General features: G+C 34.4%; 1 protein-coding gene across 1 annotated transcript; it reads left to right on the forward strand.

Moving 5' to 3' along the window:
• The first annotated feature begins 512 nt into the window (after nt 1-512).
• On the forward strand, nt 513-26,122 carry LOC128988732 (trypsin-1-like). The gene is made up of 7 exons (XM_054410325.1): nt 513-576; nt 3,329-3,536; nt 5,693-5,855; nt 10,139-10,347; nt 18,251-18,453; nt 21,305-21,362; nt 25,527-26,122. The coding sequence occupies exons 1-7, from the start codon at nt 514-516 to the stop codon at nt 25,754-25,756; spliced, it is 1,134 nt and encodes a 377-aa protein (XP_054266300.1). The 5' UTR covers nt 513; the 3' UTR covers nt 25,757-26,122.
• Nucleotides 26,123-27,504: the final 1,382 nt, after the last annotated feature.

Consider the following 27,504-nt stretch of genomic DNA (forward strand, 5'->3'; position numbering starts at 1 on the left):
TTTTAATGCAGTTAAAAATGCCAACAAAAATTTAATTACGTAAAAAAATCAATTGAAACTCATTTTTTTTACATTGGCTCCTTTGTTTTGCCGAGTAACCATGTTGGTTGAAAAAATAACTAGGGACTATTGCAAAATGCAGTACAAATGGAAAAGCATCAGTTGTTACTATTGATCAAAGATTACACTGGAGATTACTCGATATAGGGGTAAAATGGAAATAAACTACACCGGGTCATAGCTCGGTCCCCAGGTACTATAGTTTGAAACGTTCAAGGGCTGTTTAGGAATTCCATAACATCCTAAAGCGCTATTAAGCAAGCTTGTAATTTCGCCCATAATCCTAAGTGGTTGGACACCGGTCATCCCGGCTCGTGGGCGGACCACTCTATGTCCAGGAGCACCTCAGCACCTCTGCCCACCGTATAATCTGCCGTGGCGGATCGTAGCGAAAGCCGCTGTCGTGCCACTGACCTCTATCTTTACACATCTGTCCTGTCAGTCTCCGTCACCATGGCCGGTCTGCTGCTGTTCGCGATTTGTGCGTCGCTGCTGTCCAGTGCTGTCCTGGCCCAGGTAATACGTCATAGATGTACGTCAATATGTTGTTGACGTCATCGCTGTTAGGTATTAGAATAGTGCCAGAGATATCGTGTCAGTATTAGTTTGCTAACCTAAAATTTGAGGTTAGGTTTTTTTGTTGATGGAAATCGTCATGGTTCTTAGCCATTTACGGTGATAAAAGTTTAAATTTTGGATAGTGAATAACAGTTAATTTTTTGATAGTAACCAATTAAAGATAGATTGGAACGAATCTTGCATAGTTATATTAATTGCAATTATATCTAGGAATAACACTTTTTTACTTACTTCTTCGGTGGCTATCGATATATACTCTTCATGTAACATTGATATAGTTGTTGTTAATGCTCTTGTATTGCCTCAGTATGCACGATTTTGCTTTACAAGCAAAAAAGTGAGGTTTAGATCCGTTGTTACTAGTAGACCATTTTTGTAACTAGATGGGGTCATTTAAATAAGAACGAATCATACACAGTTCGTAGTTAATTCAATGCTGTAGGTAATAATTCTGTTCATATGAGTCATTTGATACATATACACCATAGATTTTATGATAAATAAGACATTTTAACCATCTGTTTCATTGTCTTACTAATCGAGTAATGCATGTATATTGAAGTAGTTTCTGTTATAACAAAACAGAAACTTCGACTTTGATATAGCATTTAACTAATATTTATGATGGAAAAGAATTCTACTCTTTAAACGAGTTGAAAGAGGATACTTCCACTCTCTAACCTAAAGAAGTATTCTTCTCCCTTGGAGCAAGAAATTTGCCTACATTAACTTAGATTAATTAGACTAACTAAATAGACTAATTGCCGTTTAGAGCAAGATCTTATATTAATTCAATATGTCTAAGATGTTATATGAATTTATGCTGGAGAATACACTAACCTTGTTTTAGCATTTAAAGATAGTTATTGATTACTTGTTAGTGTTAAAGTACAAACAACATTTTTTTTATCCTTCTTGGTCTTGGTAAAAGTTTTTATAGCATACTCCAGTACCAAGTTATGGTTAAGTTAGATCCGAACAAAACAGTTTTTTATTTATTGATCAGTTTTACTAAAAAAAAAACACCCCACATGGGCTGTGTTGTAAATATAAATCTAATTAGTTAAGCAATATAAAGGAAACTCACATTTTTTACAACTAGTTTTGGCTTGTATCATTTAAGTTCTATTGGAATTTCAATTTATTATGAATACAGCTGTCCAAATTATGTAAGCTATAAAAAAGTGTGCATAAAAATTTTAAAATCTACCCTTAAAAAGGGTGAAACATTGAGTTTAAGCCAGTGCACTCAAATGGCACCAACACGAAACACTCATCACTCATCAACACTGACTTGCTCTATTTCCCGCTATATCGAGTAATCTTCAGTGTAATATTTGCTCAATAGTTACAACTAATGTTAATCACGGTGTACTGTATTTTATAATTTGCTAGTATACTGTGGATGGCTTGTTATAAACACATGTTAAAAGTCTTTTGATTACTTTTTACTTGTTATTTTGTACAATCATCATAGTTACTTGACAACCCATAAGGTCAATGTTAAATTTTGAAATTATTTGTGTGGCGAAATACGAATTTTCCTGAGATAGTGGTTTTTGCCAATCACGTTTTTAAGGCTTTATGTCCCTAATTCCAAAATTTACTCATAATTCTTCCGCTGGATTTTGAGATGTATATTACAGACAGACAAACATACAGTAGACAGACAGACAAACAGACTTTGCTCGTATTAGAGTACAGGATTGAAGGATATTGCACGGCTTTCATTTAAGCCATAAATAGCTAAATATTTTATATTTTGTAAGACAACATTTGACTACCGAATCATCATGCGTAGTCTCGTCACCTCAGCTGTCACATCTCCACTGTTATCATGATTGAGACGTCATTGTTAGGGTCAAGGTCATCTTAGTTGCATTAGCCACTGTTTACTACATATATGATATCTGTCTTTGTCGATCCTGGTTGTTTTATTTATATTAACACCTCATACAAAACCTTGAACGATTGGTTTAAAATACATGCAGGATGAGATTCTAGTTGTTGAAAGGGTGTAAATAACATAATGATATAGTTTTGATGAATAACGTATTGGTCAGGATTTAATAATTATTTGGGTTTAATACACACTTTTTTGGTGTATCTCAATTTGATAATGATAATAATAATAGTAATGATAGTTTTAAAATTCTTACTAGACATAAATATCCCCCTATAATCGTATACTAAAACCAATTCTAAGCTTTATACCAGAATATATATAAGGTTACATTACCTTGATCGCCAAGTGATCCATGTAAGTCCAAAAAATAGGATTACGCGCGTTTCGACGTCAAAGCGTCATTGTCAAATCGTACAAAAACTTTCTAAACCATATGGTCACGTCACGGTCTTTCCGACAGACACAAAAACACATTACTGGTACAAAAAATACATTTAAAAGTAGGCCTACTAACTAATTCGTGGTGAACGCGACAGATCTGCTCGAATGCCGAGACTCGACTCAAGTCAAGGCGATCAAGGTAATGTAACCTTATATATATTTTATTATCAGTGATTCAGAAAAACAACATACATCATGAAGTTTATACCAGAAATACTTTTAAATAATTCATACAATTTGGAATGAGTGGACGATCATTAGAGAACACAAAACAATACTAGTTTTTTTGTTTTCCAAAACCTTAAAATGCATTTTCTAAGGTAATATTATAATTGATTGCAGGACCTGGACGGAGTGCACCACTTCATCGATGACCCAGACATCCTGGAGGGTGACGGCCAAGGTCCTGATGTCCTCGGTCCTCCAGACAATGACGTGGAGAGGGCGTCCTTTGTCCAGTGGATCCTGGCGCTCCTGGGGTACCAGCCCTCCAAACCTCCCTCGCAACCGCTGCCGCAGCCAATAGATCCCGCAAAATGCACGCCTTGCAGTAAGTCTTAGAAATTGACCACAACTACAACAATGGCTTGGCACTTGAATAGATAAATATAGCCTCTCCAGTATGTTTAATCCACAGCACCATTAGCCTCCACACATATATTGTCCATTGGTACTATTGGTCCCTACATTTTGTAGTTGGTCTTTTAGTTGGTCATCTGCCTTCAACTGGACTATTTCCAAAGTTTGACTATATTATTTAGTAGCCACCAGCACAGAGAAGGAATCCCGCACTATAACTACTGTAGATCTTTGGATAGGTTTCAAATTACATAATTGTGTTTCAGTGCAGTAAGTCTTTGCATCTGTGGCCTTGGTAATACAAACCCAAGTTCTTATTACAGCCATGGAGACCAATCAATATTTACTTTTAAAATCCTCACCTCGAACTTTTAATGCCAAAGGGGCAAAGCCCACGGTCTGTATCGAAGTGTGAATAGTCCAATGACCATCCTTGGTATGGTAGCTATATTTTTGTAAAATTTAAAAGCCCAGTCACTTCAGTAGTTTTTACGTTAATTAGTAATACACGTACCGACAGACACCATCAGATTTTTATATAATAGTATAGATTTCACAACTGACTATTAATAGACTACATCACAATAAGTTGGTGCAAAACAATTTACACAGATAACATATTTCGTGAGAAGGTGACGTATTCTTTATGAAAAACGTTTCTAAGAATTTCGTATTTCTCAGTAATAATTTGGAATTAACCACTTTTTCGTACAATCACCACTTCTCAAGAACTGTTCTGAAAGCTTTTGGAATTTCCTGTTGTTTGAGACCGAGAAAGTTGTAGAACTTGATTATACCGGATTTCGATTATTGAGATAGGATAGAAATCCTGCATATGTTAATTGAGCTAAGCACGATTCTATAATTTATCCAGGTAAAAGAGTGTTCAAATGACTTTTAAAAAGAAACTTTTAACTCCATATCTAAACTTCGTCATATTTATATTCTAAGCCAAACAAGTTTTTGAAGTCGGATGTTGGATTATTCAAAATTATTATAGAAAATCAAAAGTCAGAATTCATTAGATTAAATTTAATTACTGGTGAGCTTTCCATCTCTTTTGAGTAGTTGAAGACTATTTTAATGTATGTTAAATCCATTTCGTCCGGTTAAACTTATTTGTATTGATGTATTAACTTTTTATAGTGGTTTCCTTACATTGAAATGTTCAAATAGAAATCAAATGATTTGTTGCAAACTACTGGACGCCCCCTGGTATCATTACAAAGAGATACGCTGTAATAATATTGTAAAAGTTACACTACAGTTACACACCTTGAGAGAATTCAGGACCCTTTTAGTCTACAATAGTCCACTTTTAGCAGTACCAGATGAAACAGACCTACATTGAAAATAAATAAATGTACTATTATGATTTTAAAATGAAATAAAATGACTTAAGGTAAAGGTATCGTCTTGGTGATCCAAACTTTGGTAATCAACACAGCACAATCATAATAAAAAATACTTGAGTAATTTTGACTTATAGCTAGAAGCATACCACTTAAATCCTGAAAATAATAAAGCTCGAAAGTGAATTCAGGTTTCGTTGACCACTTGAGCTGTTGAGCATTCCTTAAAAGTAGATTAAGCACATAGCTCTACCACTAGATCAGCTCGCTCCCCAGGTTAGGTTAGGGTAGGATGTTACTTAAACGTACAAGTACCCTACAGATTACTTCGTCAATAAATAACTACATGCTTAGGTTAGGTTAGGTTAGATCATATCATGTTAGGTTAAGTTAGGTTTGGTTAGATTAGGGTAGGTTAGGGTAGTTTAAGCTAGATTTGGTTAGAATAGGCTAGGTAAGGTTTGTTTAAGTTAGATTTGGTTAGATAAGGTCAGGCTAGGTTAGTTTTTAGCTAGGTTTGGTTAGATTAGACTATGTTAGGTTAGTTTAAGATAGGTTTGGTTGGATTAGGCCAGGTTAGGTTTGTTTAAGCTAGGTTTGGTTGGATTATTCCAGGTTAGGTTAGTTTAAGCTAGGTTTTGTTAGATTAGGCTAAGTTAGGTTATGCTACACGTAATCTTTCAAACTAAACTCTCACTCAACATACTCAAAATCTTTCACATACGAATCACTGTCCTCATAATATCTGTTTTTTAAACTTATACCTTTGTTCCAGAATGCGGGTTAACCAACAAACAGACGAGGATTGTCGGGGGTCACGTGACCTATGTTAACCAATACCCGTGGATGGCGCTGCTGATGTACAGAGGGAGGTTTTACTGTGGTGCGACCCTTCTCAACTCCAAGTATGTCTTGACAGCGTCTCACTGTGTCCATGGGTGAGTACACTTGTTAAAGGATAGTTAATGTAACCTACGTAAGCCTCATCTAGCCACCTCTAATTCAAGAGCCAAAGTTATTTAACGCAGACCAAAATACAAGTACAGTACTGTGAGACACTATTAAACTACAAAAAAAACTTGTAGTATCCCTGTTTTTTTTTTTTACTTTATTGACGATCAGCTGATAAACATTGTTGCTTTGTTTTCTACAGTATGAGGTTTAGTGTTATCGGGAATTTATTTACAATACAAGACTCAATAGGATGTTTCCGTAGGCTCAAAAAGAGTATGCATACGTTTTTTTCTATCAGATTTCCTTAAATGTTAGACAAGTCTATAAATATTTTATGTATTAGGTACCGGGATCACACCTTTAAATATAGTTTCATTCCTTTCTCGGCATAAAAAACTATTATTTACTTTTAACGTATTCATCTACACTAGTATATGAGCTTGTTTTACCATTGAAGTGTCTCATGGTACTTGTCATTTGAGTTACGTTTAAAAAACACTCTGTAGAGTAGGTAATTTGTATGTAACTGTGAATAGACCATGAAGGTAACAGTCCGGAACTATATAGGTATATATTATAACATAGTATCATAGTTTCGGATGAGTTGTAAACATATTCCAAAGTCCGGGCTGTAAAGGCAACTGAATCATAAATTTACCGATAGCCTTCCAAACTTATATACTGCCCGTAAACCTACCAAACTTTAATATTGACCATCTGGTATAACTGAACATGGGTCATATTCATGGGTTTTGTTCATAAACTAGGATCTCGTAAATACAATTTATGACTCTTCGTGTATTCCAGAAACACGTTTTATTGTTTTGTAACCTTTTCACGTGTCTACACGTTTTATTTATTTAATTTTTAATCAAATACGAAACTCAAACAAAGGGTCTTTTTAAAGTCAGGTTGTACATAAACAGTGATTGATAAATGTAAATATTGTGGATGTGGAAGGAATATGTAATTTAGTTAATACGTTGTTGTATTAATAGTCAAAGTTAATACTTAATATTTTTTCGAGCGGATGTGAATATATTTTCTTGTAATGCTATGGTGTATTTCTCCAAACTAAAATAAAACCTGGTACACTTTTTAAATTCACTTAATCAATAATGTACCAATAATGGTACTAAACTATTAAATAGAAACTCTTAAAAAATTCCACTGGTGAAAAAATACAAAATAAAGTATGCATAAAAACCATTATCGTATGGATAGCAGAGTCGATATTGTACTCACCTTCAAATAAGGAGTTATCTGGTTGGACTAAAGTTGTGTAAATTCTTTACATAGAATAGCTATTGATTGATGGGATTTTCTAACAAAATGTATCCCATATTTACAAGATCAGTATTTGACCTGTTTCCTTAGAAAATACTTTAAAAAACATTAGTAAAGTATAGTCCTACACGTCAACAAATCATAATGTTTCAGCCCGAGCAAAGAATTACGTCTGGTTTTACAATTAACGTACGTTTTATTGATCATATTTTAGTTTTTAGTAAATATCCAAATACACGAGTGTTTTAAAATGAATATCAGGGATTTTTAACCTTTATTACATTTACCCACGACCGTTTTCTTAAAGCAGCCGTTTCAGTTCAGTTCTTAGAATTGAAACGTTTCACATTACAGCATTGTTTACTTTCATAACAGCATAATATTACTCATAACAACACAGGTAACGGACCAATGAGGTTCAAGGATTGAGAGGGACAAAGTGAAATTGTAATGATCGAACTTCAAATAATCAGCTGTTCTGGCCAATTTAATTGTTGAGTGGTGCAATTAGTGTTTGGTACAATTTTTCGTTGCATCACTGTCAGTGACGACGATAGGTTATAAACGAAAACATAACCTCTCTTAGAAGTTATGAGTTGTGACTTTTAGTAATTAAAACACTCTCGTAGGTAAAGTAGTGTACGCGACGCAACTCGCTTAAATGGTGTTAACGACACTCGTAGACGTTTTTAAGGCACTCGCCAAGGCTCGTAGCCTCGTACCATAAATTTTTTACTCATCATGTCGTTAACATTATATTTACGCAATCGTCGCGCAAACTACCATAAACTAACCGCTATAAATGACACATCGAATGAAGAAGCAACTCAAAGTTTTACATAAAAGCCTACAAGTGTTCAATGTGAGCACCGTTCGTCACACAGCACACTTCAAGTCTCAAGAGGATACTTAACTATGTATATTTGTTGTCTACGTTGAGCACAGGGGTTTCACATTTTTGTAAAGCAACTTTTGGTTACCTTTATTGATTTTCAAGAAATGCATAATAGTAATATGTAGGAAATGTTATTCTCTTTCAAAATATTGCCTTCCACTTAGTTTCCTCACGATTTGAAACTTATTTGCAAAAGGGTTAAGCAACCTCCGAATTTATAGGCCTAGTAGTAAAACAAGTTTAGTTTAATAAAAGTAATAAAAGTTATAAAGCGTTAAACCCCTAATATTCATTTTTCACACCTGGTAGGCCTATATAAAATATGTAAGAAACAAATTTGGTAAGTTCTAAATCTATTTAATGATTCGTAATCGATGATGTAATTGTAGACGTAAGGTTTCCGCCTTTGCCGTCTCGCAACTAATGATTATTCTAGTGGCTATTGTCTACACACAAAATGCGTGTCAAGGTCTATCTGATGCAGTCTCTTTAAAGATTTTCTCTGACTTGGCATTAGGTTTCTTTAAAGATGTTTTATTGCTTAGTTTATAGCAAAATATAGATCATAAACACAGATTTTACTTAAGATCGTTTCTTATTTTGTTAGATTCAAAACCGGTGTAACCAGGTTATTATTTAGGATAAAATATCAGCAAGTAGGTTTCATTAAACTTACCGTCAAAGACTCGTTAGGAGGAAGTTTTATGAACATTTTGTTTACATGTTTCTGGAAGTCAAGAATGTTCTCTAAACATTAACTGTCGGAGCTCTCAGTCTTGTACTCTTGAAAAATCAATTTAGGCCTAACAAACATGTACAAACATTTATCTATATATATAAAAGGCAAAGCCCTCACCGACTGACTGACTGACTCACTCACTCATCACTAATTCTCCCACTTCCCATTTACCTAGGAGGCTGAAATTTGGTACACTGATTCTTTAGGCATTAAATAGGAAAACTAAGTTGTTTTTATTCTGATCGGACTCTCGGGCTCCGCCCCACTGGCTCTGGAGTTTCCCATGTTAACCTTATGAGTACTTATATTTAAATGGAATTAATGAATCTTAACAGCTGTTTCAATTAAACAAGTTGGTTCTGTTCTATGATGTTCAATAGCATTAAAGTTACAAGGATTACCAACAGGGTGCAGCACTATTATTTTTTTTTAATTTATGACAACGGCTTATTTGCAACCAAAAGGTGAGTGAGCGTAGCGAACGAACTTCAACCTGTAGGCGAGTTAGCGTAGCAAACGAGCTAACTTGAAGGCAAGTGAGCGCAGCGAACGAGCTCCAACCTAAAGGTGAGTGAGCGTAGCGAACGAACTTCAACCAGGACGTGATTGAACCTTGCGAACGAGCTCACTTATGAAGTAAAACGGGGCAAAGCCCGCGGGTACAGCTATTTTTGTTATAAAACCATAATCGCAATCAGATGTTATAGCACACTTCATTACAGTAAGAATAGAAAATAAAACAATATTTAGACAAATCCCATGTCTTAAGAGTTGACAAATTTTAAACGCTTGCTGATACAACTTTACGTTAAACTTAGCAGATAAGATAATGCCCCTACAAACCAATGGAGTATCTATTGAATACGTAACCAGGTAATAAAAAAACTTTTTTCTCGTCAAATATTTTTTATATTGTGTAATGGCTATCAATAACCGATGGTATCTAACTAAGTGTTGGTGTAAACGTTAAAAAATCTGAACCATTTCCTTGCATAAAATACATAAAATGTCATTGGTATTGAGCGCTAGAAAAACCTGTCTGTAAGTGATATTACAAGTTGGTAACTCCTTACCTTGTATGCTGAAAATCTGAACTTTAAATATGCATAGTATAATAGTATATGGAATTACTTTATTCGTATATAGTAGTTTAAGAACGTATAGCTTGCTAGAGTACTTTTTCCACCTAAAAGACATTTTAGCAACCAATCCATCTTCCAAACATACCTTCCAGCCTAAACTGATATAAAAAGGAGAAATGCTCTATAGGCCACTACATAAATCGATTCCCTGTAGTTTGGTGTTTTACTTTCTAAAGGAATGTTACTTACTGCTTGTTCCTATAGGTTCAGCGAAGACAAAATATCCGTGAGGATATATGAACATGACCGAGACACAAACAATGAGACTGTGCACCTGGACAGGAAGGTTGAAAGGATTGTAGGTCACAGTGGCTACAGCGAGTACTCCTTTAACAACGACATCGCACTGATCGCACTGGACGAAGAGGTTCCTATAGAGGGTCCTCTGAGACCGGTGTGTCTTCCACCTCCTAGTGAGTTGTTGTAATGCAAGTATTATTTATAGTGGTAATTTGTCCTTTGTTGGTGAGAATAGTATTTCAGAGTGGCTGCACCATGAACTCCTTTAACAACGTTCTCGCTCCTCTGAGACCACTGTGTCCTCCACCTTCTAGTGAGTTGGAGTGATAAAAGTATGTCACCTTATAGCGAGTTTCAGTAATACGAGTATTAGTTATAAGTAGCTAACAGTGGCTACAAGTAGGGGTTACCCATTTAACAACGACATCGCACTGATCGCCGTAGACCAGGAGGTACATTTAGAGGATCCTCTCAGAACAAAGTCTCTTACCTTATAGTGATTTTCAGTAATACGAGTATTAGTTATAACAGTAATTTATTCTATGCTGGTGAGCATAGTAGCTAACAGTTGCTACAAGTAGGGGTTACCCATTTAACAACGACATCGCACTGATCGCCGTAGACTAGGAGGTACATTTAGAGGGTCCTCTCAGAACAAAGTCTCTTACCTTATAGTGAGTTTCAGTAATACGAGTATTAGTAATAATAGTAATTTATTCTATGGTGATGAGCATAGTAGCTAACAGTGGCTACAAGTAGGGGTTACCCATTTACCATTTACCATTTACCATCGATGTCTTCTCCGCCGTCCTTGTAGACAGGGGAATCGTCAATTTCTTGTAATAGTGTATGTGTGTGAGAGTGTAATTGAGCATTGCTTTCCTATTTATTGTTTAGGTTATATTTGCGTTCGTTGATGAATTCAGTTAATTTATAATATGGACGTTCAATAAGGTATTGTTTGAGTTGTTTTTTAAAGGCTTTATTTTCATTTATTTCTTTGAGTTTCTTTGGCAAGAGATTAAACATTTTGATCCCCATGTTGTTTGGAGTTTTGCTGGTTTTGTTTAGCCTATGGTACCCTAAGTCTAGATTTGTTTTGTTTCTGATATTGTAGTTGTGACATTGGGTTCTGAGTTGGGGAGGATTTAATTTGATTGAGGTAATAGTTTCAAAAAGGTAAAGGGAGATTACAGTTAGGATTTGGTTTTTGATAAAAAGAGGTTTGCAGTGGGCTTGTGGTTCATCTTGATCGATTTGTTCTATTATCCGAATCGCTTTCTTCTGTGAGGTTATTATTTTCTCGATGTGGATTTCATTTGCAGAGCCCCAGGCTATTATGCCATATCTGATGTGTGATGAAAAAATTGCATGATAAGCAGTTATAGTGATTTCTTTGTTTGTTAGTCTTCTAATTCTTCTTAATGCATATACAACTTGTGACAGCTTTCCACCTAGTTTTAGAAGGTGATCATGCCATGTTAGGTTTTTGTCCAATATTATTCCAAGAAATTTAGTGTTAGTTTGTGAGTGTTCATCTGCAGTTGAATTTTCATTGTTATGGTTTGTAGGTTTGAAGTTTATTACTATTGTTTTCTGTTTATTTATTGTTAAGTTTATTTCGTTGCAAGTAGCTGTAGAGATTTGTAGGGTTTCGTTTGTTTTGGATTTTTGAAGTTCTACGTTTTTTCCATCTGTTGGTGTGATGATTGTTGTGTCGTCTGCAAACATTATACAGGCACTGTCTTCTGTAAAATTGGTGGGAAAAGAATTTATGTATGTTAAGAAAAGTAGGGGGCCCAGTATGGAGCCCTGTGGAATTCCTTGATTGGTTGTCTGAAGTTTAGACCTGTATTTAATTTCATAGTAGTTCTTTGTGTATTCTATTTCGACTTGTTGCTTCCTGTTAGTTAAATAGTCTTGTATCCAATCTAATGCTTTATGAGTGATATTAAGTTGTTGAAGTTTTTTTTATAAGAATTTTTCTGTCCAAGCTGTCGAATGCTTTTTCTATGTCCAAGAAGATACCGGTTGCTTGAGATTTATTTTCCCATATATCAGTTATTTTGTCACAAAGGGTTGCTAATGCAGTGTTGGTGGATTTACCATTCCGAAATCCATGCTGTGATTGAGAAATTTTATTATTATTTTCTAGGAAGTTCATCAATTGGGTATGTATGCTTTTTTCTATGTAAAAGAAGAATACCTAAAAGTGGTTCAACTATCTGATTTTTGCAATGCTTTACCATTTTGTTTGTTATCTCATCTATCCCTGAGGAATTTTTAGGGGGTAGCTTAGATATCATTTGTTCAAGCTCTTTCTTGGTTATGGTTTTGAATTCTGATAGAGAGTCTGGTTTGGGTAGTGTCATGTCCGGTAGGTTGTCAAAATCAGTATTTAGGGTCTCTGTAGGTTTTTTCTTGCCAAGAGTGATGAAGTGAGTGTTGAATAATTTACATATCTTGGTAGGGTCGCTGATAAGTTGGTCTTCATCTATTAATTTTATCCCTTCGTTTTGTTTTTTATTGGGATTCCTTTCTCTATTTATGGTTGTCCAAAGTTCTTTATTTTTATTGGGGGCATTCTTTATTTTCTCAATTATTGAGTTACTTTTTTGAAATTTAATTTCCAAGTCATAGTATCTTTTCAGCCTTTTGTGTAGTTCCTTGTCTTCATCTTTATTCGTCAATAAATATTTTTGTTCTGCCTGACGTAAAGTAGATCTCAATTTTACAAGCTTGTCATTCCAAAAAATTTTTTTATTGTTTTTGTTATTATAGGCTCTGTAGGTTTTGGGCATGATTTCTTCTATTTTTCCTTGGATAGTTTTCACTAGGTAGTTATATTTTTTATTCACATCCAGAGTTGTATATATGTATGACCAGTCTTGATTTCCAAGTGATACTTTTAGCTCATCCAATTTTGAAGTTGTTATTTTTCTGGTTAGTCTTTTGATGGGGGGGTTAGTTTTCATCTTAACTGCTTCCACTATACACTTTAAAGCCTGATGGTCAGAAATTGAGTTCCAGATAGATGATACTTTAAGTTTTGATAGGTTAACATTTGTACAGCACCAATCAATACATGTCTCAGATGTGGACGTTATTCTGGTAGGTTCAACCTCAATAGGTTTCAGGTTATGTTCCGTTAGTATATTTAAGAATTCTATTGTGTCAGGGTTTGTTTTTTTGAGGTAGTCAATGTTTATATCTCCCATAAATATAACTTTTTTGTTCTTATGCGTGAAGTTTGATAAAAAATCGGAAATTCTATTAAAAAATGTATTTAAATTGCCACTAGGTGATCTGTATCCTCCTATAATAATAGTTTGTTCTTTTACTAATTCGATAGCTGCAATTTCAATTGTTAATTCTTCGGTGAAATCCTGAATATTTATTTCATGAATTTGCTTGTGTTTCATCGTTTCTTTGATATAAATTGCTACTCCACCCCATTTATGAGTCTGTCTGGAGAAATCAGAGGATAAAATATAATTAGGTATATTTGTTGTTTTTAGTTCTTCATTTGTTAGGCCATGTTCTGATATTATTAGTATATCTGGATTTATTTCATGAATTTCAAATAATAATTTTTCAATTTTTTTGTGAAGTCCTCTTTGGATATTTAGGTGATAAATTTTAAGGCTGGGGTTTTTATTTTCAGGATTTTTTATAGGTTGATTGCTGTTTTTCGAATACGGAAGATGGGCTTTATCACTTGTGGCAATTAGGCTTGGGGGTTTTTTGATTTTAGACTATTGTTAAGGATTTTGGTAGTTTGGTCTCTGTTTTTAGCCAAGTCTGCAGTTGCCAGTGTATCCTCAGTCTCTGTCAGATCCAGAGTCACAAGGGACTCCTCAGTCGCTAGGCTTGGTTTGTCCTTGATCACTTGTTGGTCCGCTGGTTGATTTTCAGTTGGAGGTTCATCTTCAGTCGTTACGTGGCTTTCAGTTGTTTTGTGATTTTTGGTACTGGCAGGTGTTGTAGGCCTACTCATTCTTGGACAAGTTTTTGTAGTTGCTCGGGTTTGATTCGTAGTTTGGTCATCCCGGAGTGTACGCTCCAAAGATTCACTCAAGGCTTTGTCTCCAATTGTATTTGGATGGATTCCATCTCGTGAGTAGAGGGTTTCCCCGAATGAGCTAGTTATATCTACAAAATTTACATGTAGTTGTTCGCACATGAATCTAAGGGCATCATTTATTTGGTCGATGTAGCAGTCTCGAACATCCTTCCTGTACAATATACTGTGCACATGCCATTTAGTTTTAGTATGGATTTTTTGAAGGGATTCGATTGTGTACCAGAGGGGTCTCATTACATGATTTGGCGTTGGGGCTAGCTGGACATTGTTTGATCCCATATTAATTATAACTTTATTAGGGAGTTTATTTTGGTGGCACAGGAATCTGCTTAGATCAGCAATTTTTCCTCCCGGCATAATTCTATAATGAATTACATGAGTGTCGGAGCATTTGATGGCAGTGACGGCTCTTTTAAGAATGGAGTCACTGATTATTAGAGCATCAGGCTCGGTTTTAACTTCTCTTGTGTTAGGTGTGTGTTTAGGACTCGGCCTATTATCTTGAGCGAGTTTTGAGTTTGTGCTCAATGAGGTAGGATGTTGAGTATGTGGTGGGGGCATTAATTCTTTTTTATATTTCTCGTCATTGGTTGTTGTATTTTGATTTTGGATTATTTTTGTTGTAGACTCTGAGGCAATCTCTTCTTTTGAAATAGGCCTAGGCTTTTTTGAATTGCTGTCATTAGGTCTATTTATTGTGGTTGTGGCTTGATCGTCCAGTAGGTGACCTTCAAGGTTTTCATTATTTTTCTTTATGATGCTGTATATGGTTGCTTCGAGTTTTTGGATGATTTCAATCTTCTTTGCTATAATTTCAGCCAGTTTCTCATTTTCTTTTGTTTTGTCCTTAAAGTTTTCCTTTAGTTCATTGAGGTCTTCCATTAGCAGGTCAATAATTTTTTCATATTCTTTGACTTTGTTCTTGTAGGTGTTGATCAGGTCCTGTTGATCGGTTGCGTCCTTGATTGGCCTAGATGTGTCCAGTGGTATTGGGTTGGATCGAGAGGCGAGTTCTCTTCGTTTTAGTTTTAGGCAGGATTTGCATGTCCATGTCATTAGGTATTCCTCGTCCATCATTGCTTTGTATTGTCTTGTCGTGATATGAGCACATCTTATATGGAACCAGTCTGAGCAGTCGCATTCTACTGCTTTGTCATCATCATATACTATGCAGTTACATATTTTACAGTAAGTCTTATTTTCTAAAAGATCCAGCGGTGCTTGGTCATTTTTGGATTGGGTCAAATTTTCATTTTGAGTAGACAGTTCTTCCGTCTTTGTCATTTTTTTTTTTTTTTTTTTTTTTTTTTTTTTTAGGGTAGGGTCATACAATGAAAGTAAGGTAAGGGGAGACTTTGGTTGGAATGGTTAAAATTGGAGAGTGGAGAGTCCCTGCCTAGCCTTGTTTTGATTTGGTTTGGCCTAGCCTTGTCTTTGTGAGTTTATTTAAGTCTAGCCTAGGCTAATTTTAAATGCATGAATTTTTGAGTGTTTTCCCCCTAGCTAAAAAAACTTTGTCTGGCCTAATAATTTAAACAAAACTTTTTATGGAAACAGATTTAAAACTAAGAGTGTAGGCTATTTCACTATTTTATTGAAAACAGAAGGTCCTACCTTGAGATGTCTTCTAATTTATGGCAATGCTCACAAAATGTTGTGGTGTGGGTAGGCTGCAATGTTGGCGTTGGGAGTTTGCTTCCTTCCAGTTAGTTGTCCTTGTAGTTGATTTAGCCCAATTTAATGCAAAGGTTTGGGCGCCGCCATCTTGGTTCTTGCAAGGGTGAACATTTTGCTAATTTCTCACCAAAATTTCGGTACTATTTCATATTTTGGATGTTTAAAACTGATCCTTATGTTGTTTGAAGGCACTTTATCCGATTAGTTTCATTTAATTTACCGAAATTTCAAAGTTAGCCTATGTTGAAAATTTGATGTGGGGTCACTATGGCTACTTTCGTCTTGCCGGTGGACTAAAGTTTTAAGTTGAGTTTATGAAATATTTAGCATTAAAATCACTGAAATTTATGGATGAACTTGGAGAATTGTCATTAAAATTTACTTTAATAACAAACACTACTTCTAAAAGATATTTTTAAGTGATACTAATTAACTTTAAAAACTGAGCTACGTAAGGGGACTAGACACTTTGATTTCACTCCACTCCTTCCCCCATTTAACAACGACATCGCACTGATCGCCGTAGACCAGGAGGTACATATAGAAGATCTTTTCAGACCAGTGTATCTTCTACTTCCTAGTAAGTAGTAATAAGTTTTAGATATAATAGTAACTTGTCCTCTGATGGTGATGACAGTAGCTCAATCACAGCAAGTACCCATTTAACAGCATCGCGCTGATCTCCCTAATCTACGAAGTACCTATATATTTTCATTAGTTTGTTGTTTGCCTTTGGTGGTTAGGGTTGTCACTTAAAAATTAATTTGGCTGCATAAAATATTTATAACATCTTTTTACTACTACAATACATCAGTATAGGCTAACCTCATACGCTTAAATTATTCTATGCTTGACAATAACATTATAACAGTACAAACGGTTGGTAATATGTACTATTTTTGCCTATTATCTTTGACTATCAATACAACAGTATCCAATAGTCAATGCTATTATGTTATCATTTAAGGTTTAAAGTTAAGGAAATATGCTGTTGATTTATAAACATGACATACAATTTTTAATTAGCAAACATGTTTACAAGTAGCGAACTCATTTAGCTTTGCATACATTATTAATTACCTAATCATTCCCCGTACAAAGCTAAGTATTTTCCACACTCTCCGTCCCAATTAAAAACTAAATCTTAAAATAAATTGCACTATTAAATCTTCAATTCTAATCCGAAAGAACCAATTTGCCCGAGGTGCTTTATAAACCTGCAAACGAGTCGGTTGTTTATTCATCACGTTGTTGTAATTCAAGAAGAAGAATCGTCTAAAGATTAAACTCGAACAAAAGTTGTTCAATCTCGGAACGGAAGAGATCGCTAACTGGTCTTGTTGGTCGAGGTGGACAAGTTTTATTACTTAGTCACTGGGGGTGACAGGAGCTGACAACTAATTAACACCGAGCTAATAGTTACTGTCTGTCTGGCAAACTTCATTTGTTAAGCGGGAATTGATACCTGATTGGCTATTAATAATTCATCCGACACATTTCGAACTGTGTTGATCACTGTTTTCTCCAGGGACAATATGAGATTACTCGTGTAGGACTTTTCAGTTGAAGCAGGAATAATTTAATGGTGACACACACTCTGTAAATGGCATCAGAGATAGTCTTAGGGAATAAGATAATTTTAAATTCAAGTTAGGATAAATGGTTCAGGCTAGAGCTGGTCTTAGTAGTTAACAAAAACTGCACAAGACCTCTCCATCAGTTGTTTACTTATCCTCCATTCAAAGATGGGTGTTCACATATAAACCCCCCCCCCAAAAAAAAAAAACGCGAAAATTAAACAAAAATGTGTGTGCATGGATGGATTGGTTAAAATAGACTCAGTTGTGTCTGCTTCTTAATTTGAACTATAATACAATAACACGTCTTTCATTGAAAAAAATTGAACGGTTCATAGTGACATTTTAATTGGTAGACGAATGAACCATTTTAAATTGTGCATAAAAACCTATATGTTATACAAGGGACGAGAAAGCACGTTTCAAGAATGAAATTTGCAGATAAATATTATAGTCTGTATGATGGAACCGGCTCCTGGCCCTATGTCTAGCTGAGAACTGATCTACGGTTTAGGATCTAGACAGAGATTGAGGAGACATGTTCCATCAAACAGACTATAGCAACGGCACCGGGACATGGACCGATCATTGCCACCTTAGTTCCATATTTGGTGCTACCTACTGAGACATCGACTCACCCAAATAACACCCACATTTCCATAGCTAAGAGTAGGCTACTTGAAACAAATTATCCTTGAATCAAGCTAATTAATTGTGCACTATTTAACTGTTTTCCAGAGAAGAGCTTCACGGGGGACACAGGCATTGTGACGGGTTGGGGGGTGAAGAAGGCCGGGGGTGCGACCTCGGCGACCCTACAGGAGGTTCAAGTCCCCATCATGAGCAACAAGGCGTGCAAGAACTCGTCCTACGGCGCCTCCAGGATCACGGACAACATGATGTGTGCCGGGTACCCGGAGGGCAAAAAGGACTCATGTCAGGTAAGTTGGAGGCTGAAGGAGACATTAAAACCATTATAGCCATTAATTGTCTTGAATGTCATAATTGGAGGAAAACTATGAACATTATAGTAAAAATAACAACTTTTAGCCAATTCGTCAAGAATATAATAATTTAAAAGAGGTTAAATTAAAATACTGTCGTTTGTTTGAAACCTAAAGCAATATCAGAATTATGTAAATTATAAATAATTAGTTTATGCATTTATCAATATAGATAGTAGTTCGCCAATCTTTAAAGTATTGAGACTATATATGTTGCAAGGTTAGCAGTTGCTGAAAAAATAATTAAATCAATCAATAAATGTATAATAAACTACAGTAGAAACATGAACGCAATAGTTATTTACATAGCAGAATGGTCTATGCATTAGAACAACGAATTGAAGCACAAAATTCCGTGACAGAAAAAATACAACAATTCAAGGTAAATATGTTAATATTTCGCTAAAGATCTATAATTTATTGTTATTTCACTTTGACCAATATGAGTTTTTATCATAAACAAGTCAAGGGGAAGATTTCTTTACGAAACGTAATTCTATATAAATAAATATACAATGACTGAAAACAGCATTCCAGACACTATAAAAGCCCCCAAACAACTCTTACATAACAGTTTTGGAAAAAGACCTATAATTTGTTAAGGCGAGCAGTGTGCAAAAATGCCCAAAAAATAAATTTTTAATAAATGATGAAAAAATATTGTGTATTTTGTGCTGTTCAAGAAAATATATAACACTTTATACTTTGGATATTTTTTTATATAAGAAGGAACCATTAATTCTGCATTAAGATACTGATGAACATATGTAGTTGTTACCATAGCAACCAAAATGTTTATTATCAAATGTTGTTTACTATTCTATTCTGATCTTCAATATAACACAGTTACTTCTATTTCAACACTCTGTCTTTTTATATTCTAATATTTCCACTCGAAAGTCATCTCAGATACATTAAGGAAACTACCCATTTTCCCGGTTTTTCCTGATTTACTAAGTCTAATCTTATAGTCTAATAGTCTAATCTTAAACCAAACTGCATATTTGCATTTAGGAAAAAAACTGAACAATTTGAGTACCCATAGTCTAATATTGTATATAAAAATAATTTTCCCGGATTTTTTAAAGAGGGCCCTACTGGATTCTACTGAGCCTGTCCTTCAAGGGTTCAAATGTGAATATCCGAAAGTTAGTTTTTATAAGTTTAGGTACCATTCTAAAGAAAACTACTTAACTCATCAAGCCCAAATTTGACACAATACTTCCTGTTACCATGGTGAATAGTTTCATGCATTTTTAGAATGTTACCATAAATTTTACTTTAAAAATAGATTGTTTGTAATTTTAAAAAACACCAAAAATTTATATTTTTTCTTTTATATTTTTAAAACTAGACCTAATTTCTTGTTTATATAGCATGAAATCATAGAAAACAATATAAGGAATAAATATAAAAAAAATTAAGTCAATATATCTAATGGTTTTAAAAATAAATGTACCTATCTAATCACATGTTTTCCCATAAGATTAACATGGGAGTAGTATTCGCGCAATGCGAAAACGTAAAGAATAGCTATTATTTACTAAACCAAATTTTTTTATAAAACACCAAATACAAATTCATATACTTTTATATGAAATACTTTATAACTAATAGGAAAAGAATCCAAAATTGTTTTTGTAACACTATAACGGTTATTGTAATGGTTGTAACAGTATTTGCAAAAGACATTCAGCTCGGTACTGAGTTCATAAACAAGGAATTGTTAGGAGAGGATAACAACGTTGTTTTACACACCTGCGACTCGTTTGCGACAAGTAATGGTAACAACATCAACAATTTGCTTTACATTTTCCTACAATGTATGCTTACCTGTTTTAAGGGCTCAACTTTTACAAGCTCTAGTCGATACAGTCAATCGCTCAGAAAATAGTTGGGCTGACTTTTTTACCCAAAGAATTTTAAATTTTTGTAAGAATAAAATATGTATTCCAAAAATGTTTTTTTTACAGTTAAAGTGTAACAATTTATAAAAAAAAAGTCAATATATAGGGTGTTCCTTCCTTTTCAGGTATGATTAGTGGACCAAAGACAAAATACATAAATAGTTAAAAAAAATCCAAAACTCTAAAATAAACAAGGTAGTACATCCAACATTTTGTATTTTTCTTGGACAGATTTTCTAGAATTTCATATTGTTAGAATTATGGTGAAATTGTCAAAATAGAATTTAACCACAATAGCTTAGTTTACCTATGTATTTTTTTGCTATTTCAGCTGAAATGGCTGTAATTTTAAAACTTATCATTAAAAACGTAACATTTTCCCCAAGATTTGCGTTAATAATCGTTTTCCCAAATTTCAATTCACTGTCGTTTTCGTTTCTGATTAAAATAGTTTTGCGAAATAAAATGGCGGCTGTACGGGTTAGTAACGAGTTTTGAACATTATTAACACGATATTTTACTTTGTAGTTGGGCCAGTTGGAAAAAGTCAGTTGAGAGTTCGGGGACAGCCTGAATATTTGTCAATAATTACACTATAAGTGTAAAGACATCAAAAATGTTCTTTCCGAACCACCATTTAAAGTCCTGAGTGCGGATTCCTAAGTCTGTATCAAAACGGAATTACGCCTATGGCAATTCTTGCTACAATAATGATTCTTTGTGTAGAGGGATATCTTTGGGTGAAATTTAGGTTTAAGTGTGCCAATGGTTGTTGTAAGATGGAAAACTTAGATATGTATAGTATAAATACAGTTTGTATAAAACAGTAAGACATTTACATATATATTTAAAATTTCACTTTCCTGTATATATTTCTTTAGGGAGACAGTGGTGGTCCTCTTCATGTCGTGCTCAACCAAGAAGTTCACCATGTCGTGGGTGAGTATAAACAACAGAAAGTAAATAAAGATACGTCTTATAACACTTAAAAGCATATATTTACGCTTATTCTGTTACTGGTAACAATGGTAAGTGGTGATCGATTTCGATTGGACACTCCAATCATCATCAGACCCAATAGGCGAATATAAGAATATATATTTTCATATTCGCCTATTGGGTCTGATGATGATTGGAGTGTCCAATCGAAATCGATCACCACTTACCATCTTTTGTATATTTACCGTCTTGTGAGTAACAGTATAAGCGTAAATATATGTTTTTAAATATCTTTTTTTAAAGACGTATCTTTATTTACTTTCCGTAAATTTAATAACACGTACAATGCTGATCAAGAAGTTATTTATAAACAACATTAAAAAAATATATTAATTCTGTACTTCAGACTACATGTAATAAATAATAAACATTGACAACTAGTAACGCTAAGATGTGCTGCTGTGCTAATAACCATGTAATCCTTATTTGTGAAAAGATTGGTCTTTACTTATCAATGGTGTGTACCTTATTTACGTCTTCGTTCAATTGAAATAATTGTTTATTTAGCTATAAACTCTTGGATGAATAATACACTAATTCAGTGCCGTATGCTCTGTTGAGGACACAAATAAATACAGAATCGAATTTAAAATATTCTTTTCTATAGGCCTACGCAATTTTATATCGCATGGAACCAATCAAAGTAAAGACAAATGGGTAAGCACTACCCTATACTAAACAATATAAAAACATCAAGAAAACGTTTAAGAAAAATGCTGAATTAATGGTTTCATTTAAGGCGAAAAACAAAATTTAAAACGTTCTTGGAAATCAAAAAATTAAATTAGAAAATACAACAAAATCTGGCATTTATCAAATTTAATTTGACAGTTGTGAGATGAAGTAGGACAAACAAAAAGAAATGTAAACACTAGATTCAAAGAACACACTTCTCATATAACACACAACAGACCTGAAAAATCAGCAATAGGAAAACATTGTTTAGAAACGGACCACACAATATCAATCAAAAATACTAAATTACAAAAAAATATAACAAAATCCAATGAGCTAAATGCATGGGAATCATAATTTATAAATAAAATGGACAATTTGCTAAATAATGATAATGGCCCAATTCAAAATAATACATTACTAAATTATAAATTTACACAAAGCTATAAGTTAATTCTACTTTATATTTCATTTTGATACATATATAAATATTGTTTTTGTAATTTTAGCCAAATGTACTTAACAGAATAGTTTTTATTTTTTTATTATTTTTTTACCACCAATATGTTACATTCTTTAAAATTTATGATTGTATTTTTAAACATAAACATAACCTTCAGTTTTGTGATGTGTCTGATGATGCCAGCATAGCTGGCGAAAAGCCTCATGAAATTAAAAATTGTATAAGTATTGGTGAAGTATTTATTTACCAGTTCTTCTTGAAGTAAAAATATTATATTTTCACTCAAATTCCTTAACATTGGCTTTTAAAATTACGTAGTTATTTTATGTACATTGCACTTTAGAGTGTAATGATATGAAAGGGCACAGTTTAAGGTTTATATGCAAGAAATACTACTTTTTCAGTTATTCAACGCATATAAATCAGTTTAAGTAACTGCAAAATAATGTTACTGCGCAGTTACATGGTCACAGTTACTACAAGCTATTTGTACAAAATAATATACTCTTATCTGTTTTTTTTCTGCAACCGATTTGAAGTAACATTTCACAGACAAGTATGCACCTAATTAAAATTGTATTTAGGGCTTTGCACTGTTTTAGAATGTACACTAAACGTATTTGTGCTAATGCTAAACCTGCTAAATGTTCCACGTTTTTTTATTATTTATGGACTCAAAATAAGGAATGAATTAAATAATAATTTTAATAATTTTAAAGAATGTAACATATGGGTAGTAAAAAAAATAATAAACAAATAAAAACTATTCTGTTAAGTACATTCGGCTAAAATTACAAAAACAAATTATATATGTATCAAAATGAAATATAAAGTAGAATTAACTTAGAGCTTTGTGTAAATTTAGAATAGGTAACAAATAAATAAGTAAGGAATGCAATCCTTGCAACGTTTAGGCGATTTCTTGAGTAGTTTTAATGGACATTTCTATGGGAGTTAACTTTTCCTACAGTTAACTGACAAAGCGGGCCCTAAAACGTGTTGTAAGGTGCTAAGACTGTATGCTTCTTAGTAACTGTAGGAAGAATAGAATGTCTAGGCCCAGCGCACACGGTGTGACTGTTTTAACAGCAACCGTTGCAAACCATTTGCGACTGCAACCAGTTTGCAACTGAAACAAAGCTTCTGTCCGCACACGGTGCAACTGTTTTACAATTACAGTTGCGTATATTCTGCAATCAGTGGAGTTAAAATTGTAAGTGCAGTGACGTTGTTTTTAAGGCCTTGCTTGTTTTTAAGTGTTTTTAAGTACAATAACAATGTCAGACTCAGATGAAGAAGACGTTATTAGTTATTATGAATACCGAAGACACCGTAGGGTACAGAGGGAGCATTGGGTTCACCCTTATTTGAGCAATAACGTCAGGCGTAGGCTGCTTGTAGCAGCTAGAGAGTTGTCACAGTCGGATAGGAAATTTAAATCTTGAATGGGTTGTTTACCTTAATTATTTACGACAACCGTAAACAAAATAGACTGAGAGCAAAAACATATTTTTCACCTCAAAATGATGTTTTTAGCTGTTTTACATACGTTAATTCGTGGCTGAACGTTTTGCTGGCCAAGCCAGCTGTCATTGTCATTAAAATCAACTGTCCGCTTACTTTCTTAAAACATGAATGTATATTAAATACACAATCAGTATCGCCGTTGCCTAGCAACTATTATTTATTATCTTTTGCTGATTCTTTAATGATTTTTTCACATAACCTTAAAGGTTGTAGTTCTGTTTAACTACATTCTTATTGTGGTGAATAGTGGTAATATGTTATAGTGTGGTGAAATATTTTTTTCTTCACCCCACGGCTAGAGAACAGTATAGCAAAGTAGTAGTAAATATGAAACAGTCCTCAAGAGTTGGCTGTAATTACCAGTAATGTAGTGTTTGTGAGGTTATGTTGTTAAACCTGAGTTATGGTAAAATTAAATTTATAATATTTAATTAATTATATTAATTGATTAGTTTACAAATAAATAAATTAATTTATTTATAACATTGCCTGGCAAACCCAATTCAACAGACACATCTTGCCATGCTTTATCAGTCAAATCTTTCCTTGAATATCCTGGCAGTTTGTAGTTGTACAGAACTTCATGTTTCTCCACTACTCCAACGAGCTTCCAAGTTGAATTCTTGATCATTCATTTTGAGATAAACACTATACGGCCGTCAAAATATCAACAAATTTCCACCAAACACCACAAAAACACCCCGTGGTTTCGTGCAACTGGTTGCTGCAACGTCGGGCCCACCGTTGCATGTGACTGGTTTCAAACTTTTTTGAAAATCGCAAACGACCAGTTGCGTCGTGTGCGGCTCCCCACTGCAATACATTGCCGATGTCGCAAAACAGTTGCAAGCGCAACTGGTTTGCAACGACAGTTGTAAAACAGTCACACCGTGTGCGCTCGGCCTAACACGGTTGGAAAGTGCCTTTACGGCACTCGAGAAACTTTCCAAAGTAAACATTTTCTCATGTGCACTACTTCGCACACTAGCTACACAAATAACTATGGTATCAACAACAAATGATATAAAAATCTACTTTACGTAAAACCATTTACTATTGAATAATAATCAAAGGTAAAACACAGTTTGAGAATGTACAATAAATGTGCATGGTTCATCGTTTTTCAAATGTTCGTAAAAAAAATACCAAGTTGAATCAACTAAATACAATTATTAATGTAGCCAACTTCATGTGATGTTTTGGTTAATCTCTAATGGATATTTCTGTAAAAAAATCTATCCACAGTAAGTAGTATAAATTTAAATAAATAATAGTATAAATTTATATTTGTTGCCTCGTTGGGTGAAGACTGAGCGTAATTAAATACTTCAAAATAACGAATGCAGTCAATTTGTTTCCGATCTTGGTTACTTCTTCTACTATGCTTCTTAGCAAATTTATTCATTCACAGAATAATGTATACTATTATGTTCTCACAGGGGTAGTTTCATGGGGTGAAGGATGTGCTCAGGCAGATCACCCCGGAGTCTACACAAGGGTGAACCGCTACCTTACATGGATAGAGAAGAACACCAGGGACTCGTGCTACTGTCAGCCCTTCGAACACTTGCAGCCCGCCCCCGAGTCACCGCCTCCCGCCACCCCCACCCCCACAGCTGCACCCTCGCCTGCCCCCGTCACTGAGGAGGTGTCCGAGAACAAGAACTGACCTGCTACATAATACGCTGTGATAAAAAGCCTTACTTTATAAACATGTCTCTTGACGTGATGAAATATTGATTATTTCATTATTGAATTTCGGGGAAGCCATATTTGTCAATTAAAGTGTTTGATAAATGTGTCATTGATTAATTTATGTATTTTAGGGATTTTATATTCCTAATTTAATGCGTGTGGTAAATCATCATCACTAGTGTTTATTGTTGCGTTTGAAAATTGTTTTTGGGCATTCATTGTTTTTGAGAAATATTAATTGTGTTAGTTTTTGCTTAAAGTGTTGGAGTTACAATTATTCTTGCTTAACATTATTTAAAACAACTTTTTTCATCCAATGGTTTAAAAAAATATATTTTGTTAGTTCTCAATTTTCCTGTTAAAAAATATTGTTTATTTCTCAATTGACGAGTTTGAAAAGTATTTATAGTACGAAATGATTTCCAAAAACCATTTTACTGTTGTACGGGTAATAATAAAACATGTCTTTCATCACGACGTGATTTTATTTAACCTTGTGTTGTTAGCTTCGTATTTATAAACAATATTTACGACTCCTTTCAATTTCAACCAGTCACACCACCATCGATCGTCATCAGACCCGGACTTGATCAGACAACAGCATTGACTTTGGATGCTGCAAGTATATTCTCATTCCATTGTGATATCAGAAGGTGGTTTTGTGTGTCATGTCCGGAACGCTTTCGTTCCTTGTTGACCAAATGTCTTCTGTATTCCAGCGTCAATCGTGCAGTGTGAGCATTACACTCTGGTTTTAAAACAGAGACGACAACAAAGTGTTTGAAAAAATGGCTCCATTTAGCCATGTTTTCCTCAGAAAACAGACGGAGAGACAAAAGTGGCAATGCTGCAATTTTTAGTTTTACACGTTTTTTAGTTTTTTTTTTAGGTTAGCCATCATGGCAATGGACCGGTCAGTGCGACGTTGCCATGGTTTTTTGCACGGCCTTTTATTATAGGTGGTTATGATTTTGTTGTATACAGGGTGTTTGGTAGTCAGTTTCAAATATTTTAGGCTAGGATTATACTAGGACGCTGGCGTCCGGGATGCTGGCGTCCGAGAGGCTAGCGTCCCAAGTCGAGCCTAATGCCTGCAGTACACTGTCGCCGAATGTAGGCGAACCAAGACGAACGCGATAGTGTACAAGGTGTAACGTGTACATTTGGGGTGGTTCGCATCGCCAACATTCGTGTTCGGGTGCGCTCGCTTTTTTGGCGGTCTCCCGTCGCGAATCAAAGGAGACGATCTAGGACGAATGCCGAACGCAGACGGACACGAACATAGCCAGTACACACTCGCTGTCATTCGTATGGTCATTCGTAGTCAAGGACGCTCTCTTTATACAGTATTTACTGCAGTGGTTGTGTAGTTAAGAGTTACTTTTAGTTTTTCTTATTTAATTATTTTCTACTAGATCTTATATAGATAAATTAATCGTACAAAGTATGGAGTATTCTAATAGGAAACGCTGTTATTTTTGGAACTATACCTTAGTGAGCCTGTTTTGTGACCGTGGGATAATTAAATTGAATATATACATGTATACATTATCGTTAAAGAATACAAGCATTTTAATGAAAAAACAAGCATTAATTTTAAATTATTAAATCACAGAGAAGTAAGAAACTTAGGATACATTCAAGTAGTGGTGTCTAACACCAAACGAAAATTACAGAATTTCCTCTAGAATTTTCTAGAATTGAATATCCTTCGACGTTAGC

This window comes from Macrosteles quadrilineatus, unplaced genomic scaffold (genome assembly GCF_028750875.1).
Source record: "Macrosteles quadrilineatus isolate MER2022 unplaced genomic scaffold, UCM_ALF_1.0 Scaffold_3__2_contigs__length_128488019, whole genome shotgun sequence".
In the NCBI taxonomy this organism is placed as follows: Eukaryota; Metazoa; Arthropoda; class Insecta; order Hemiptera; family Cicadellidae; genus Macrosteles; species Macrosteles quadrilineatus.

Excerpts from the sequence above, each read along its gene's own strand:
- LOC128988732 (XM_054410325.1), top strand. The coding sequence starts at position 514 with ATGGCCGGTCTGCTGCTGTTCGCGATTTGTGCGTCGCTGCTGTCCAGT. Across the intron at positions 577-3,328 it reads CCAGTGCTGTCCTGGCCCAG|GACCTGGACGGAGTGCACCA; the intron begins GTAATACGTCAT and ends AATTGATTGCAG. Across the intron at positions 21,363-25,526 it reads AGAAGTTCACCATGTCGTGG|GGGTAGTTTCATGGGGTGAA; the intron begins GTGAGTATAAAC and ends ATGTTCTCACAG.